General features: G+C 46.5%; 1 protein-coding gene across 4 annotated transcripts in view; it reads left to right on the top strand.

Annotated features, from left to right (window-relative positions):
• STIM1 (stromal interaction molecule 1) overlaps positions 1-12,867 on the top strand; it is a 215,092-nt gene extending 202,225 nt beyond the window's left edge. The window contains exons 8-13 of one of the 4 annotated variants that reach the window (XM_079787245.1): positions 1,378-1,545; positions 2,058-2,158; positions 2,438-2,673; positions 3,880-3,972; positions 5,947-6,013; positions 10,724-12,867. In XM_079787245.1, the coding sequence (XP_079643371.1) occupies positions 1,378-1,545; positions 2,058-2,158; positions 2,438-2,673; positions 3,880-3,972; positions 5,947-6,013; positions 10,724-11,237 (1,179 nt within the window). In that variant the 3' untranslated portion in view covers positions 11,238-12,867. Of the gene's footprint in view, positions 1-1,377; positions 1,546-2,057; positions 2,159-2,437; positions 2,674-3,879; positions 3,973-4,511; positions 4,562-5,946; positions 6,014-10,723 lie in introns of all 4 variants that reach the window. The other 3 variants (XM_079787247.1, XM_079787246.1, XM_079787248.1) reach the window with 3 other exon arrangements.
• The last annotated feature ends 617 nt before the right edge of the window (positions 12,868-13,484 follow it).

The following is a 13,484-nucleotide window of genomic DNA, read 5'->3' as shown; positions in this document are numbered from 1 at the left end:
CCAGTCTTCTGAATTCCTAATCAAGTGGGTTTTTTGTTTTTGCCACATTGTGATGTCTTGAGGTCCAAGCACAGACCCCAACTCTTGGAAAGATGATTATTCATTGAGCTGACCTGTGCCTGAAGTGAGAGGGAAGATTACTGAGGTTGGCTGCATGACCAGAAGAGGCACTTATTGTGGGAAAAGAGTGCTCTAGTCTGGTAGCTAAAAAACCTCAGTTTGAGTTCTGGTTGATGCTACTGTAGTCTCCTCTTACCTGAGGTTTTGCTTTCTATAGCAATTCAACTATATTAAATGGAAAATTATAGAAATAAACAATTCATAAGATTTAAATTGCACACAGTTTTGAGTAGTGTGATTAAATCTTGTGCTGTCCCACTCCATTCCACCTGGGACATGAATTACCCCTTTGTCCAGTGTATCTACACTGTCTATGCTACTTGCCAAGTAATCACTTAGTAGCTATGTTGGTTATCAGATCAACTGTTCTGGTATCACGGTTCTTGTGTTCAAGTAACCTTTATTTTACTTCCTAATGGCCCCAAAGTGCAAGAGTAGTGATGCTGGCAATTCAGATATGCTAAAAAGAAGCTGTGAAGTGTATTTATGTAGAGGCATGCCTCGAAGATATTGTGGGTTTGGTTCTAGACCACTGCAATAAAGCCAGTTGTAATCTTTTTGCTGGAGGAGTGTCTGCTTTCAATCTGTAAAATACACCAAATCTGTGAAGTGCAATAAAGTGAAGTACAATAAAACAAAGTATGTTCATATAGGAAAAGTTATAGTATATACAGGGTTTGGCACTACCCATGGTTTGAGGCATCCATTGGCGGTCTTGAAACTTATTCCTTGTGGATAAGGGGGATTGCTGTACTTTCTGTGTGACCTTGAGTGGTTACTTTCCTCCTCTTGAGCTCCTCCTCTTGAACTTGCTTCCTTGTATATAAAATACAGAGAATAATCCTTGCCCTTTCTCCCTCTTTGGAGAATTATAAAGCTCATATAAGATAGCAGATTAAGAACTCTGAATTCTGCCCTAGCCGGTTTGGCTTGGTGGATAGAGCTGGGCCTGCGGACTAAAGAGTCCCCAGGTTCGATTCCGGTTAAGGGCACATGCCCGGGTTGCGTGCTTGATCCCCAGTAGGGGTGTGCAGGATGCAGCTGATCAATGATTCTCTCTTATCACTGATGTTTCTATGCCTCTCTCCCTCCCCCTTTCTCTCTGAAATCAATAAAAATATTTTTTTAAAAGAACTCTGGGGAAAAAAAAGAACAAAAAAAAAAAAAAAAGAAGAAGAAGAACTCTGAAGTATGTTACAGAGGCATTGGAGAGGTCATGGTAGTAATAAATGGACTTACGTCCTCTTGGCTGCACAGGTTCGGGAGGCCTTGAGAAAAGCAGAGAAGGAGCTGGAGTCACACAGCTCCTGGTATGCTCCAGATGCCCTTCAGAAGTGGCTGCAGTTGACCCATGAGGTGGAGGTACAGTACTACAACATCAAGAAGCAAAGTGCTGAGAAACAGCTGCTGGTGGCCAAGGAGGGGGTAAGACATGCCCTCATGCTGCCTTCTTCTCTCCTCACCTCCCTCCCTTTCACCTGCCCTTCTTCCTCCTTTCTGCCTTTCCCTATCCTTACTGTTGGACAAAGAGAGATCCTCGTGCTGGGTTCTGTTTCTTTTCCTAATAGACAGCTTCTGATAATTTCTTTAAGCTTCTGGAGCAGGTAATGAGGGTGTGGGGGTATCCCACTCGCCTTCTAGGAAAGATGCAGCAAATGGAGGCAGGCATTAGGAAGACTGCCAGCCATGGACTCCCGGGGCAGCATCCTCCTGGTGCTAGGGTACTGACAGGGGATCCTTTTGCTTCTCTTGTTTCCTCTAATCTCTTTCTTCCTCTACTCTTTCCCTCCTCTTGCCTTTCTTTTCCCTTTCCCATCTTCTCTACCTTTTTCTTGTGCAGCCTAAGCTGTGATAAGAGGGGAACCCAACTACCGAAAGATATTCCTCAAATTCTAATCCCTGCTTTTTTTTTTAATCTGAGGGTCTAATCTTTGCAGGCTGAGAAGATAAAAAAGAAGAGAAACACACTCTTTGGCACCTTCCACGTGGCCCACAGCTCTTCCCTAGATGATGTGGATCACAAAATCCTAACGGCTAAGTAAGTAGCACCTGTTGCCCAGCTCTGGCGGTGTCCATCCCAGTCTCAGAATTCGAGGGTGTACAGGGCTTCCAACCCCAATTCTACTTCTTCGTTGGTATCAGGACAGCTCTGGTTTCCTGTCCCAGCCCTTATCTAGTTCCGACCTTGTTATTAGGTTTATAATTTAATTGTGTTTCTTATTTATACATATCTCTCAAGTTGTTCCTCTAAGAGACCTCATTCCTATTGGGGTTCACACCCAGCCCATGCCTGCAATTCTCTTTTATCTGTCCTCAGGCAAGCTCTGAGTGAGGTGACAGCAGCTCTGCGGGAGCGCCTGCACCGCTGGCAGCAGATTGAAATCCTCTGTGGCTTCCAGATTGTCAATAACCCTGGCATCCACTCACTGGTGGCTGCTCTCAACATAGACCCCAACTGGATGGGCAGTACACGCCACAACCCTGCTCACTTCATCATGACTGACGACGTGGATGACATGGATGAGGAGATTGTGTCACCCTTGTCCATGCAGTGTAGGTGATCTCTTGGGTGGGGATGAGGGAAGGAGTCTTTGATGCACACACAGGTTTAAGTAATTGCCCACTGCCATGCTTAAACAGCACATGGAGCAGATAACAAGGAAGACAGTTCAACTCATAACCTTAGTTAAAGAACAATTGTCACCAGATATTCCTTTATAGTTGCCCTTTCAGTGTTTTTCCTTGCTTTATGCTGTCTGCCCTTCTGGGTTTATTGTATTCAGTGTGTCTCCCTTCACTCTGTGCTTTTTAAGTCCCTTTATTTACCTCTGCCCTCCCCCATCTGCCTTTGTAAAAATCATCTCCTTAGTGGTTAATGATATAAAAATGGCTTTTAGTTTAACTCATTTATTTTATTGCTTTTATTTGTTTTCATTTTATATACATTATTCTTAATTGCTAATGTAGATGAATAGAATGATGTCTCTTCCTCTCTGGCTTTTTGTGTGAGACCCCAGGAAGCAACAGTCCCTTAAAGTGAAATAGCCCTAAATCTTCCAAACCAGAAAGACATTCTTGTCCAGGAGACGTCTCCTGCGCAAGCATGTCTGGTTTTCCACCTGAACTCTTGGACCTCCCCACCCTCTGTCCTGGGTCTTTTTCCTTTCCGTTGTCTCCTTTGTGAGTGATAAGAGCTAAGTAGAACAGAGTTGAAAGAGACAGAACTATGTGGGAATTCTTCAGTGAACAAAGGAACTTAACCCTTACTGGCCCAGTTGAGGTTTTCTCTGGATCAGAGGCTATTTTAGATACATATACTAGAGCCTTATAAAAAAAAAAAAAGCTGTTATTCTGGGCCATATCCCATGGGTGCAGAAGGGATGGCAAAAACCTGGGCCTGGGTTAGGGGCTTACTTTCAGAAATCCAGATTCTTTAATCACGATGGATTCCAGCTCCAGACAGGACTTATTTGTAAAATTTTCAATGATACTTTGCCTCTGGCCAAGACTCTTTATCTCCTGTTTTGATATCTTCTCAGGGCTTCTACTCAAAGGCAACAAGGTTAGGATCACTGGCAGGCAGAGCCTGATCCTTGATCTAAAGGCTCCTCCTATGTTCTCTGGGTTGGGAGGGCCCATCATTAGCTCTGAACTACCCACCCCTTCCCCCCTGGCCCTTCCTTATCCCATTGGTGGGCAAGCTGAAGCCCTCTGTAAATCAGATTCTCTTCTCCTTTTGGCCTGGCTGTTGGACCCTAGATGCTGCCTGGCTGATGGGGCGTAGGTTCAGTGACCGCTCTCTCTGCTCAACATCCGCCGGCTCGGATGATCAGTCCCTCTGGAAATACCCCGGTTTGAGAAGCCCCTTTGGGGCTTTTGTTTTTCCGACTTTGGGGACTAAACCAACACTCCTATTCCACGGGCCCCTTCTCCTGCCTGCCTCACTCCCCTGCCTGCTCCCTCAATTCCCTAAGCACTGTCCCTACTAACTGCAGGGAGAGGTTCGGGGGTGAGAAGGACCAGCCTGCTCAGATGAAGGCTGGAGAGAATACCCATGGTGATGGAAGGCTTAGGCTTCTCCTGTTAGCCCAGCTAGACAGATTTCCTGGTGGCCCCTCTTCCAGCTGGACTGGGATGGAAAGAGGGAAGGAAAGATTATCCTCCTCTTTTCTCTTTTTAATGTTTTTCCCTTATTTCTGTTTCCCCTTTTTTCTCCCTCCCTATTTCGTGCTTCCTTTTCCTCTTCCACTCTGCTTTCATGCCTTGAAGGCCACCAGCCATGGAAGCCCTGCCTCCCCAGCTCTCCATCACCATGGACTTTTGCTTTCTCCCTGGTGGTCCTTCTAAGGTTTCTGCCACCCTTATAACCTGGCCCTTTCTCCTATTTTTAGGGAGAAGGCAGGGAAGCCCATCTATCAAGGTAGAGGAGAAAAAAACAAAGGTGTGAATTCTGTTTTCAGCTGGGGCTGGGAGTAAGCCCAAGGGGTATGCTCTAGCACATTCCTGAGTTACTGGTGCCCACGTAGACCCCTTCACTGGGCATGGTGGCCATCATCTTCCAAAAGCCTGATTTGCAGCATTGATTCAAGAGCTGGTTCTTTGTTGTTTACATGTTTATTAGAGGAAATTCAAGTAGTAAAAAGAGTAAGCATGAGCACAAAAAGGCATCCATAGTCCCACCATTTATGAGCGCCTTTTCTTTCAGTCTTCTTGTGAGATTTTAAAATAATTTTTATGTGGTCAAGATAATGATAACCACTACCATTTATTGAGTACCATGAACCATTTCAGGTACTTTAAATACATTATCTTGAAGCCTTACGACAATCTTACAGGATTTTATAAATTAGGCATTAAAATAGGAATGTCAGTTGCTCAAGGTCACAGCTAGAAGTGGAAAGGCCTGGTTTCAAACTCTATAGTCTTTTGTATTCCATAGTCCAAGGTATTTCTTTTATAAAAAATGTTGTGTCCCTTGGTTTGCCCTGAGCATTTTAACCCTTTGTACGCCATAAGCGTCTGTAGATGCAAGCAGAGGACCTTTCCCACATGCCACGTGCGTCTATAAAAAAAAAAAAAATGTTTTCCCTAAGTAGCAGCCCTGACCAACTTTAAAATTATTTTTCGTGAGAATTTTCAGCTGAAAATAAATATTCAAGAACATGCGAATTATGAGTAATATATTTATTTTTGTATATATTTTAATTAAATTCAAAATATCGTGGCGTGTGGGGATGGTTTCCGTTTTGGACACATGGCAGTTAACTGGTTAATAGGCATTTTTCTGTGCATTTAAAATCTTTTCATAAGTACCATTTTTAATAGGTATATTGTCTTCCAGTAACTGGATATATTATCATTGTCTCATTGTTCCACCTTTTTGTTGCTTTCACACAATTACTAATTATGATGTGATGAATATGTTTGTCTATAAATCCTTGTCTAAACTATGAATTATTTCCTGAGGTTGGCTTTCTGAAAGGCTGGTTCTTAGTGCTCTCCCGAACCTTGTCCCTAACCCCTATCCTACCTTGTCCTGCCTGTGTCCTCCCACTAACTGCTTTGTCATATCCCTTTATAGTAATGTTGGCCCTTGGTCACTTTCCATTGGAATTGCCACTAAAACTGACCCAGGCACCTTATCTTCAATTTCCCCATTTTAGGACCCCTGGTGGGAGGTTTTGGGGAAGAGGTGTCCCATTCTTCAGTTTGGGCACTAGAGGCCCAGAGTGGTCTCCAGCAGGCATTTCTCCATGGGCACACCTGCTTGCCTGCTAGCCCAAAGTAGGCTGGCCCTTCCTCATACTGTCTTCACTTTCCTTGCAGCCCCAAGCCTGCAAAGTAGTGTCCGGCAGCGCCTGACGGAACCACAGCATGGCCTGGGATCTCAGAGGTTGGTAGAGGGTGAGGCTGGCCACTTCTTGACAAGCCGGGTATCTCTGCGGCGAATGCGCAGCCTTTCATCTGGACAGTCTTTCAGTTCTGAAGGCCATGGGACCAGCTCTCCATCTGCCTCTGCTTCTCCTTCTTCCTGCTCCTCTACCACCACCACCACCACCGCAGCCGCCACCACCACCACCATCCATGTCCACCCTGTTTATTACCACCAAAGCACTTCCTATTTTCTCCAGATGGATCCCTCCTCTGACCCACCCACTTGTGACAGCACCACTGTGATGCCTGGGCAATCAGAGAGCTTGGGGTATCAGCTGTCTCTCTTTCTTCCCTTCCTTCCCTTTCTACTGCCTTTACCTTGGCCTCTGCCTGCTGGCTGCTGCTTGGTTAGCTGTGGGTTTGTGTGCAGTGTGTCCTTTCTCAGCCCTGGGATTCCTTAAGGTCAGCATAACTCCTCACACCTTCCTTCCCTTCTGTGTTTGGGGTTTGCTGAATCTAAACCCCTCCCTCATGGTCCTGTAGCACTTTTGCTTAAACTATGAACTTTTACATTCTTTATCTCAGTGGAGACCTCACTTCCTTTACTTCAACAAACATTTAATGATACCTACTCTGTGCCAGGTTCTGCTGGGCATGAGGATTCATAGATGATAATAAACAATCCCAGCCATTAAGGACTACAGTCTGGCCTGGGAGAGGTACATAAATAATTATGGAACAATTTGCTAAGTGCTATGGGGGTACTGAGGAGGGAGTGACTAACAGTGTGTACTTGGGTGGAACACTTCACAAAAGAGATGGCATTTGTGCTAACATCTTATGTACAGTAAAAGGAGAAAATGTATTCTAAGCTGAGGAAACATGTGCAGAGACATTGGAAATTCAAAAGAATCTGATATTTGTGGTTAGAACATTGGATATGTGTTGGTGTGAAGGGCTAGCAAATGAGGCTAGAATGATGAAGGGCTCTGAATGGCTAGGGGCTTTGGCCATTACCCTTTAAGAGACAGAGAACTGCAAAAGAGTTTCTACTGGGAAGCTAATTGATCAGATTTGCATTTTAGAAATAACATATTAGTGGACTAAATAAGAAAAGGAGGAGGAGACAACAGGAATTTGGAAGTCATTGTAGTAGACCACTAGGGGAGGTAATAAGGTGTTGGGATGGAAAGGAGAGGATTAATTTAGTACTGGCCATGAGGGATGAAGGAGGAGGAGGAGTCTGTGATGACACTTGGAATTAGGGAACAGAAGAGGGCAAACATGTTTAGGGGTTTTGGACAAGAAAAGTTTGTAGGTGAGGCAGACATCAAAATAGACAGAGTAGGAAGTTAAGACTCTGAAAGGTTAAGTAGTTTCCTCAGGTCCCACAACTAATTAGGAGCAGAACATAGACTGGAACTTGGTTTTCCATTCTAGGATACTGTTGGATATTTTTATCCTAACACAAGGTCATATAAGAATTAGTGGGAAGCTTTCTCCCACAGCTTGATTTGGCAGTTGTAGGGACTTGCCCTGTTGATACCTCAAGATGATAGGCTAGGGTCTGAGATAGTAACCTTGACATTGTCTGGAATAGCTTAGGGACCCTCAGAAAGTCTGTCTCCTTTGGAAGAACCTCTCATCTCTGAAGTTGTAGCCATGGCCCAGTCCTGGCCTTTGGGCTGCATCCTGCTTATTACCCTGTTGCTTCGTTTTGGTCCTGCCTCACTCTGGATACCAAGCTCTCTAGCTCTGCCCCTTGAACCTCTGGATAGTTATCCTTGAGGGCTGTTCCTTTTTCTTTCACAAGGAACTGCCTTTACTAGCATTATTGCTTAGCAGAGCTTCTCATCTTCATTCTCATCCTCATTTTCATCCAAAATCCCAGGCAGGGAGACTGCTTTTCCCAAAAACAGATGGAGAGTACTGAGTTGGTTTGGGGGCACTAGAAGATGCTGCAAATATCATGTTCCAAGGCCCATGCTGAGGCCAGTGGGGAGGGTGGGTGGGAAGGTACCTACATCCACCTGGCCTATTCACTGCTTAATTTTCTTTTGCACCATGCACCAGAGGATCGTCTCTAAAGGCTAACAGGCTCTCTAGTAAGGTTAGTAGTTGGGGATGGGAGCCCAAGGCAGCCCAGCCTTTGGGGAGGGATACCCCTGGCCTGAATTGTCTCAAAGATTCAGGGAGGGAAGATGAGCTTGCCTCAGTAGACCTTGTCTCTCCTAAATCTATCCAGGCTTCCTCCCAGGTTCTTTTCTTTCCTTTGCAAGTCTCAGCTTTTAGTTGATGGGGAAGGCATAGAAAGATGGGAAACATGACCAAATGGGGCTGTGGGCCTGGAAGACAAGAGTCTGACCTCTCTTCCTTGGCATTAGAAAGGTAGGCTCCGCCCTGGCTGGTGTGGCTCGGTTGGTTGGAATGTCATCCCATGTACCAGAAGGTTGTAGGTCTGATTCCTGGTCAGGGCACATACCTAGGTTGAGGGTTTAATCCCCAGTCAGGGCACTTGTGGGAGGCAACCGATTGACATTTCTCTTCACATCAATGTTTCTCCTCTTTCTCTCTCTCTCCCTTTCTTTCTCTCTTGAATCAATAAGAAATAAAACAAACCCTCTCATCCCCAATAAAAAGAAAGGTAGGCTCCTAGGAGCCTTACCACCTCAGCCTCAAGGGCCTCTTTTCCAGTGTTGCTCCTCAGAACTTCCTTGGCATCATGCTCAGTGGTGGTTCGTATGTATGAAGAAAAGGCAGGATATGGAGAGGATCATCTTAGGGCTTAGAGAAGCAAGGGTACATTTACATAGAAGCAAGAACAGCATCAGATATTATGAAAACAAATATGAGACCAGATTTGGTAAACACAAGAGAATGTGGCTGAAACAGTATTTGTAGAATGGGAGTTGGAGATAGAATTGTGTTCTGCTATCCTCTATCTCTAGGAAGGTACTGACTCATGGGGTAGCTGCTTAGTTAATTGTTTCCTACTGAGAATTAAACCTACAGGGTGGGGCAAAAGTAGGTTTGTCGTTATTTGTATGGAAAATAATACAATAATTAATAAATAAAAATATAAGAATTAACTGTTTTGCTTACTCTCAACTATACTATAAACCTACTTTTGCCCACCCCTGTATAATAGCTATAAGCCAACCTCCTGCTTTTGCCTATTTTAAGGGTCTGGAGCCTTTCCTAATTTTTGACCCACAAGCTTCCTTCTTCCCAGGTCCTGTGGTGCTCCCCTCTCCCACTCCCAACACTTTCCCTTTGGCTTCCTGACTTGTTTATTTAAGCATTTCCCTTAGCCCTCTCCTCTAATCTGGGTTCTCAGGCCTCTGGGAAAGCAGAAGGAAGGTTAAGGGATTGGCAGGGGACCCCCACATGTACCCTTTTTTTCTGTAGCAGCCGGAGGGGTGGCATCCATAATTGGTTCATGGCTTTTTTAGGAATTGCCACCTCCGAAAGGGTCTCAACTTCATGGACTAGCCTCTGTGTGTGCATGTCCCGTGCGCAGTGCCACGCCCCCATAACTCAGCCTTGCAAAGAAGCCTCTTGTGACTGGCCCCCATGTGGGTCTTTCAGCTTGACCAGCCTCATCATCATCATTCCCACTATACTTTCTACATTTCCAAGTACTTTGCCAACATATTTGATCCCCCAAACAGTCTTGCAAGATAATTGAATTGGTATTATCTTCATTTGGCCCAAATTGAGGACCTGCAAATTTAGATGACTTGTCTAAACTCAGGCAGAGATGGAAATTGAATCAAATCTTACGATTTCTAGTGTGCAGCTCTTCTGAACCACTGCTGCTTAAAGGCCAAACATCCTGTCTTTCTGCACCTCTCTCCATTCTCCCTTGCAGCAGAACTTTGAAAAAGATTCTACCCTTCCTGCTGCCAGCCGACTTTGGTTTGAACTCTGCAACACTTCTCTATGACCCCCTTTGAATCCTGTGAGAGGGTTGATGGAGGCAGCATCCTGGCCTTTTTGGGTGGGTGATTGTTTGCAAGGCTGTTCTGACTATCTCCTCCCTAGCCTGGGTCAGGCCCACTTACTGCATGTGCCCTGTTTCTTGGAGCCTGGCCCAGACTGGATGTGTCCCAGGGTGTGACAGGAGTAAGTGGGGGAGGAAGGCATGGAAAATGGTGACTCAGAGCAAGATGTGGATTCTATGTTAGCCAGGGTTGAGTCCTAAGAAATCTAACCAGCTATGAGTAAGCAGAGATGTTATGAGGAGAATGCCTGGGGTATTGAAGCCTGTGGTTGCCCTAGTTTGGGGCCTGGCCATTCTTCAAGGGTGGGGCCCAGACATTAGAAAGCCCTTTGCCTGACAGATGATGATATAATGACATTTGCTTTTGCTTCTTGTTGTCTGTCTCTTCTTCCCCCATCACTTTCCCCTTTCGTTTTTTTTTTTTCTCCCCTTGGTCTTGCTTCTTCTTTTGCTTTTCTTCTTCCCCAATTTTATTCTCTTCTCTCTGTCTCTTCTTCAATTTATCCCCATTTCCTATTCCTGCCTCCTCTGTCATCCTGTGCTTATGACCTACTCGTTTTCCTTCTGTTTCTCATCCTTCTCTTTCCCACTATGCCTTTTCATCCTATTTTTATTTCTCTTGCTGCTCTCTTTACCCCCATTTTCATACCCTGTCTTGTCTTTTCATGTTGTTTCTCTCCTCTGTCCTGTATGCGTTCCTTTCTTCCTCTTTGTCCTGTCTTTCAGGGATTTGACCCATTCCGATTCGGAGTCCTCCCTCCACATGAGTGACCGCCAGCGTATGGCCCCCAAGCCTCCTCAGATGGCCCGTGCTGCAGATGAGGCTCTCAATGCCATGACTTCCAATGGCAGCCACCGGATGATTGAGGGGGTCCACCCAGGTTCTGCGATGGAGAAGCTGCCTGATAGCCCTGCCCTGGCCAAGAAGGCTCTACTGGCGCTGAACCACGGGCTGGACAAGGCCCACAGCCTGATGGAGCTGAGCCCCTCAGTCCCACCTGGTGGCTCTCCACCTTTGGATTCTTCCCATTCTCACAGCCCCAGTTCCCCAGACCCAGACATGTCATCTCCAATTGGGGACAGCCGAGCCTCACAGGCCAGCCGAAATACACGAATTCCCCACCTGGCTGGCAAGAAAGCTGTGGCTGAGGAGGATAATGGCTCTATTGGCGAGGAGGCAGACTCCAGCCCAGGCCGGAAGAAGTTTCCCCTCAAAATCTTTAAGAAACCTAAGAAGTAGGCAGAATGAGGGTGGCGGTGGCAGGATCGCTTATCTTTCCCTGGTCTTCTGCCTCCCCTTTCCTGCCTTCCAAGATACTGGCCCCTAAAGTGGGGCATGGGAGGGGTTGGCAGGGCCTGGGCACTGTAGATACCTGCCCCCCTCATCCTTGGGTCCTTCAACATTATTTATTAACTGACCACCATGGCCTGCCTGCCCTGCCTCCCTCCAACTATGGGCTGCTGCTATCACTCCCTCTCCACTTCAGTGCATGTCTTAGTTGCTGTCCCCTCAGCTACCAGCTCCACCTCTGAGGTCCAGCTCTGTCTCTGCTGTCCCAGTTTTGAGGTTTGGTTTCTTGTTTTTCTCTGTCTCCTGCTTTCAGTCTCTTCCCTCCCACCACTCCCCAACTTCCCCTAGCCGCTATGGGGGAAGATAGGAGGAGTAACTTCTGACACCTGTGCCTCAGATTTATTCCACCCCACCTACAATGGTTCTCTTTGCCCCCAACTGGGTCCTAGGGCCTAATATTTGAGGTTTGTATTTTGGGAATGTGGTGAGCCAGAGGAAATCGTGGCCTGGTGCTCACTCAGGCCTCCAGGAGTCCATGGGGGACTGAAACCAATTCCCAGAGAACAAGCCACTAGAGAATTATAAAGAGAGGCCACGCTAAGGGATAGATTGGGAGAGACTTCTTAGTTGGAGGAGGAGTAGATGTTAGAGTTGTGGGCCACAGGGCTGTCACTTTTTCTCTCTTCTCTCATCCACACCTGCCTCTCTCTTATCCCTGCTCCCCCACACTGTAGGAGGGTTTGTCTATTAGAGGTGCTGCCCAAATGCTCCCCAAGCATCAGTACTCCTGGCAATCAGGACATGGCTCCCCTGGCCATGGGAGCCGCAGCCATGATACAGGTCTCTAATGGGGCCCTGGAGCTGTTGGGCAGGATGTTGCATTTGAAACAAAAGACAGTTTAAAATTTAAAAAAAGAAATCTCCTGAATTTCCCAAGTGCCTGCACCACACACTCCCCTTATCAGCACCATTTTCATGTTACTGCATACCCTGGGCCAGAGGCTCAGAAAGGACACAGCAGATTAAGGGAAGGGTGTGGCTAAGGAAGATGGTGTAGGTGAAGGTGGCTATGTAACCACTTCCTCCCACCCTTCCCCACCTTCTAGACAACTCTCTTCCCTACCTATTTTTGCTATGGCTATAAAGATATTTTCCCTCTGCCTCACTCCTTGACATGCCTTTACTCTGGGATCCTATTTTGGGCCTGGGGTGAGGGCACCTGGGGCTGGTCTTAGGAGGGGGGTAGGCTGCAGACTGCCTTGTACCCCCTGGACACCCTCACATGGGTTTTTCTGTGTTATTTCATAAGACTCTTTGAAGTCCAATAAAGCATGTAGGAGATTTTAACCTCTGCTGGCTTTGACTCTTATGGTGTTGTCTGTACTCTTTGTGGCATAGCAGACAGGATGAAGAAGAGAGTATTTCTGCTCTGTCAAGAGAAAATGAAACTAATACACAGACCCAAAAGGTCTCTGGGTAGAGTTACCAGGTGAAATACAGGACACCCAGTTAAATTTGAATTTCAGATAAGCAATAATGATTTTAGTATAATTATATCCCATGCAACATTTGGGACACATTGTTTTTATTTGCTAAATCTGGAAACCCCATCTTTTTTTTCATTTCTTTAATATATAACTTTATTTCTGGTTATAGAAACAAATGCTAAGAGGAGAAACAGAACTTCCCCATCCACATACAATCTTCTATCTAATAATAGAGTAATATGCAAATCATCACTCCGCTACACTCACAAGCCACGCCCACCAGCCACGCCCCAGCCACGCCCACCATTCAATCTGAGTGAGTATGCAATTAAACTGAAAACATGGCGGCAGCCCCACCCCCCAGCCTCTCCAGGTCTCTGGGAGTTGGAGAAGTCAGGCGCCAGCAGCTGAGGCTGGCTGCAGCCACGGAGACCAAGAAGCCCCCTGCCCCATGATCCCAGGCTGCAGCCAGCCTCAGAAGCCTCAGGTCCGCCTGCCCAACGTCCTGGGGAGACGGAGAAACTGGGCCCCAGCGCCTGAGGCTGGCTGCAGCCACGGAGACCAAGAAGCCGCCTGCCCCATGATCCCAGGCCTCAGCCAGCCTCAGAAGCCTTAGGTCCGCCTGCCTCACATCCACCTGCCCCACGTCCTGGGAAGAAGGAGAAACCGGGCCTTGCGCCTGAGGCTGGGTGCGGCCGGGAGACGAAGA

The sequence above is a fragment of the Cnephaeus nilssonii genome, assembly GCF_951640355.1.
Source record: "Cnephaeus nilssonii genome assembly, chromosome: 13".
NCBI lineage: Eukaryota > Metazoa > Chordata > Mammalia > Chiroptera > Vespertilionidae > Cnephaeus > Cnephaeus nilssonii.
Note: the sequence above shows the minus strand (reverse complement) of the source record. Positions and strands in the feature narration are given on the sequence as shown.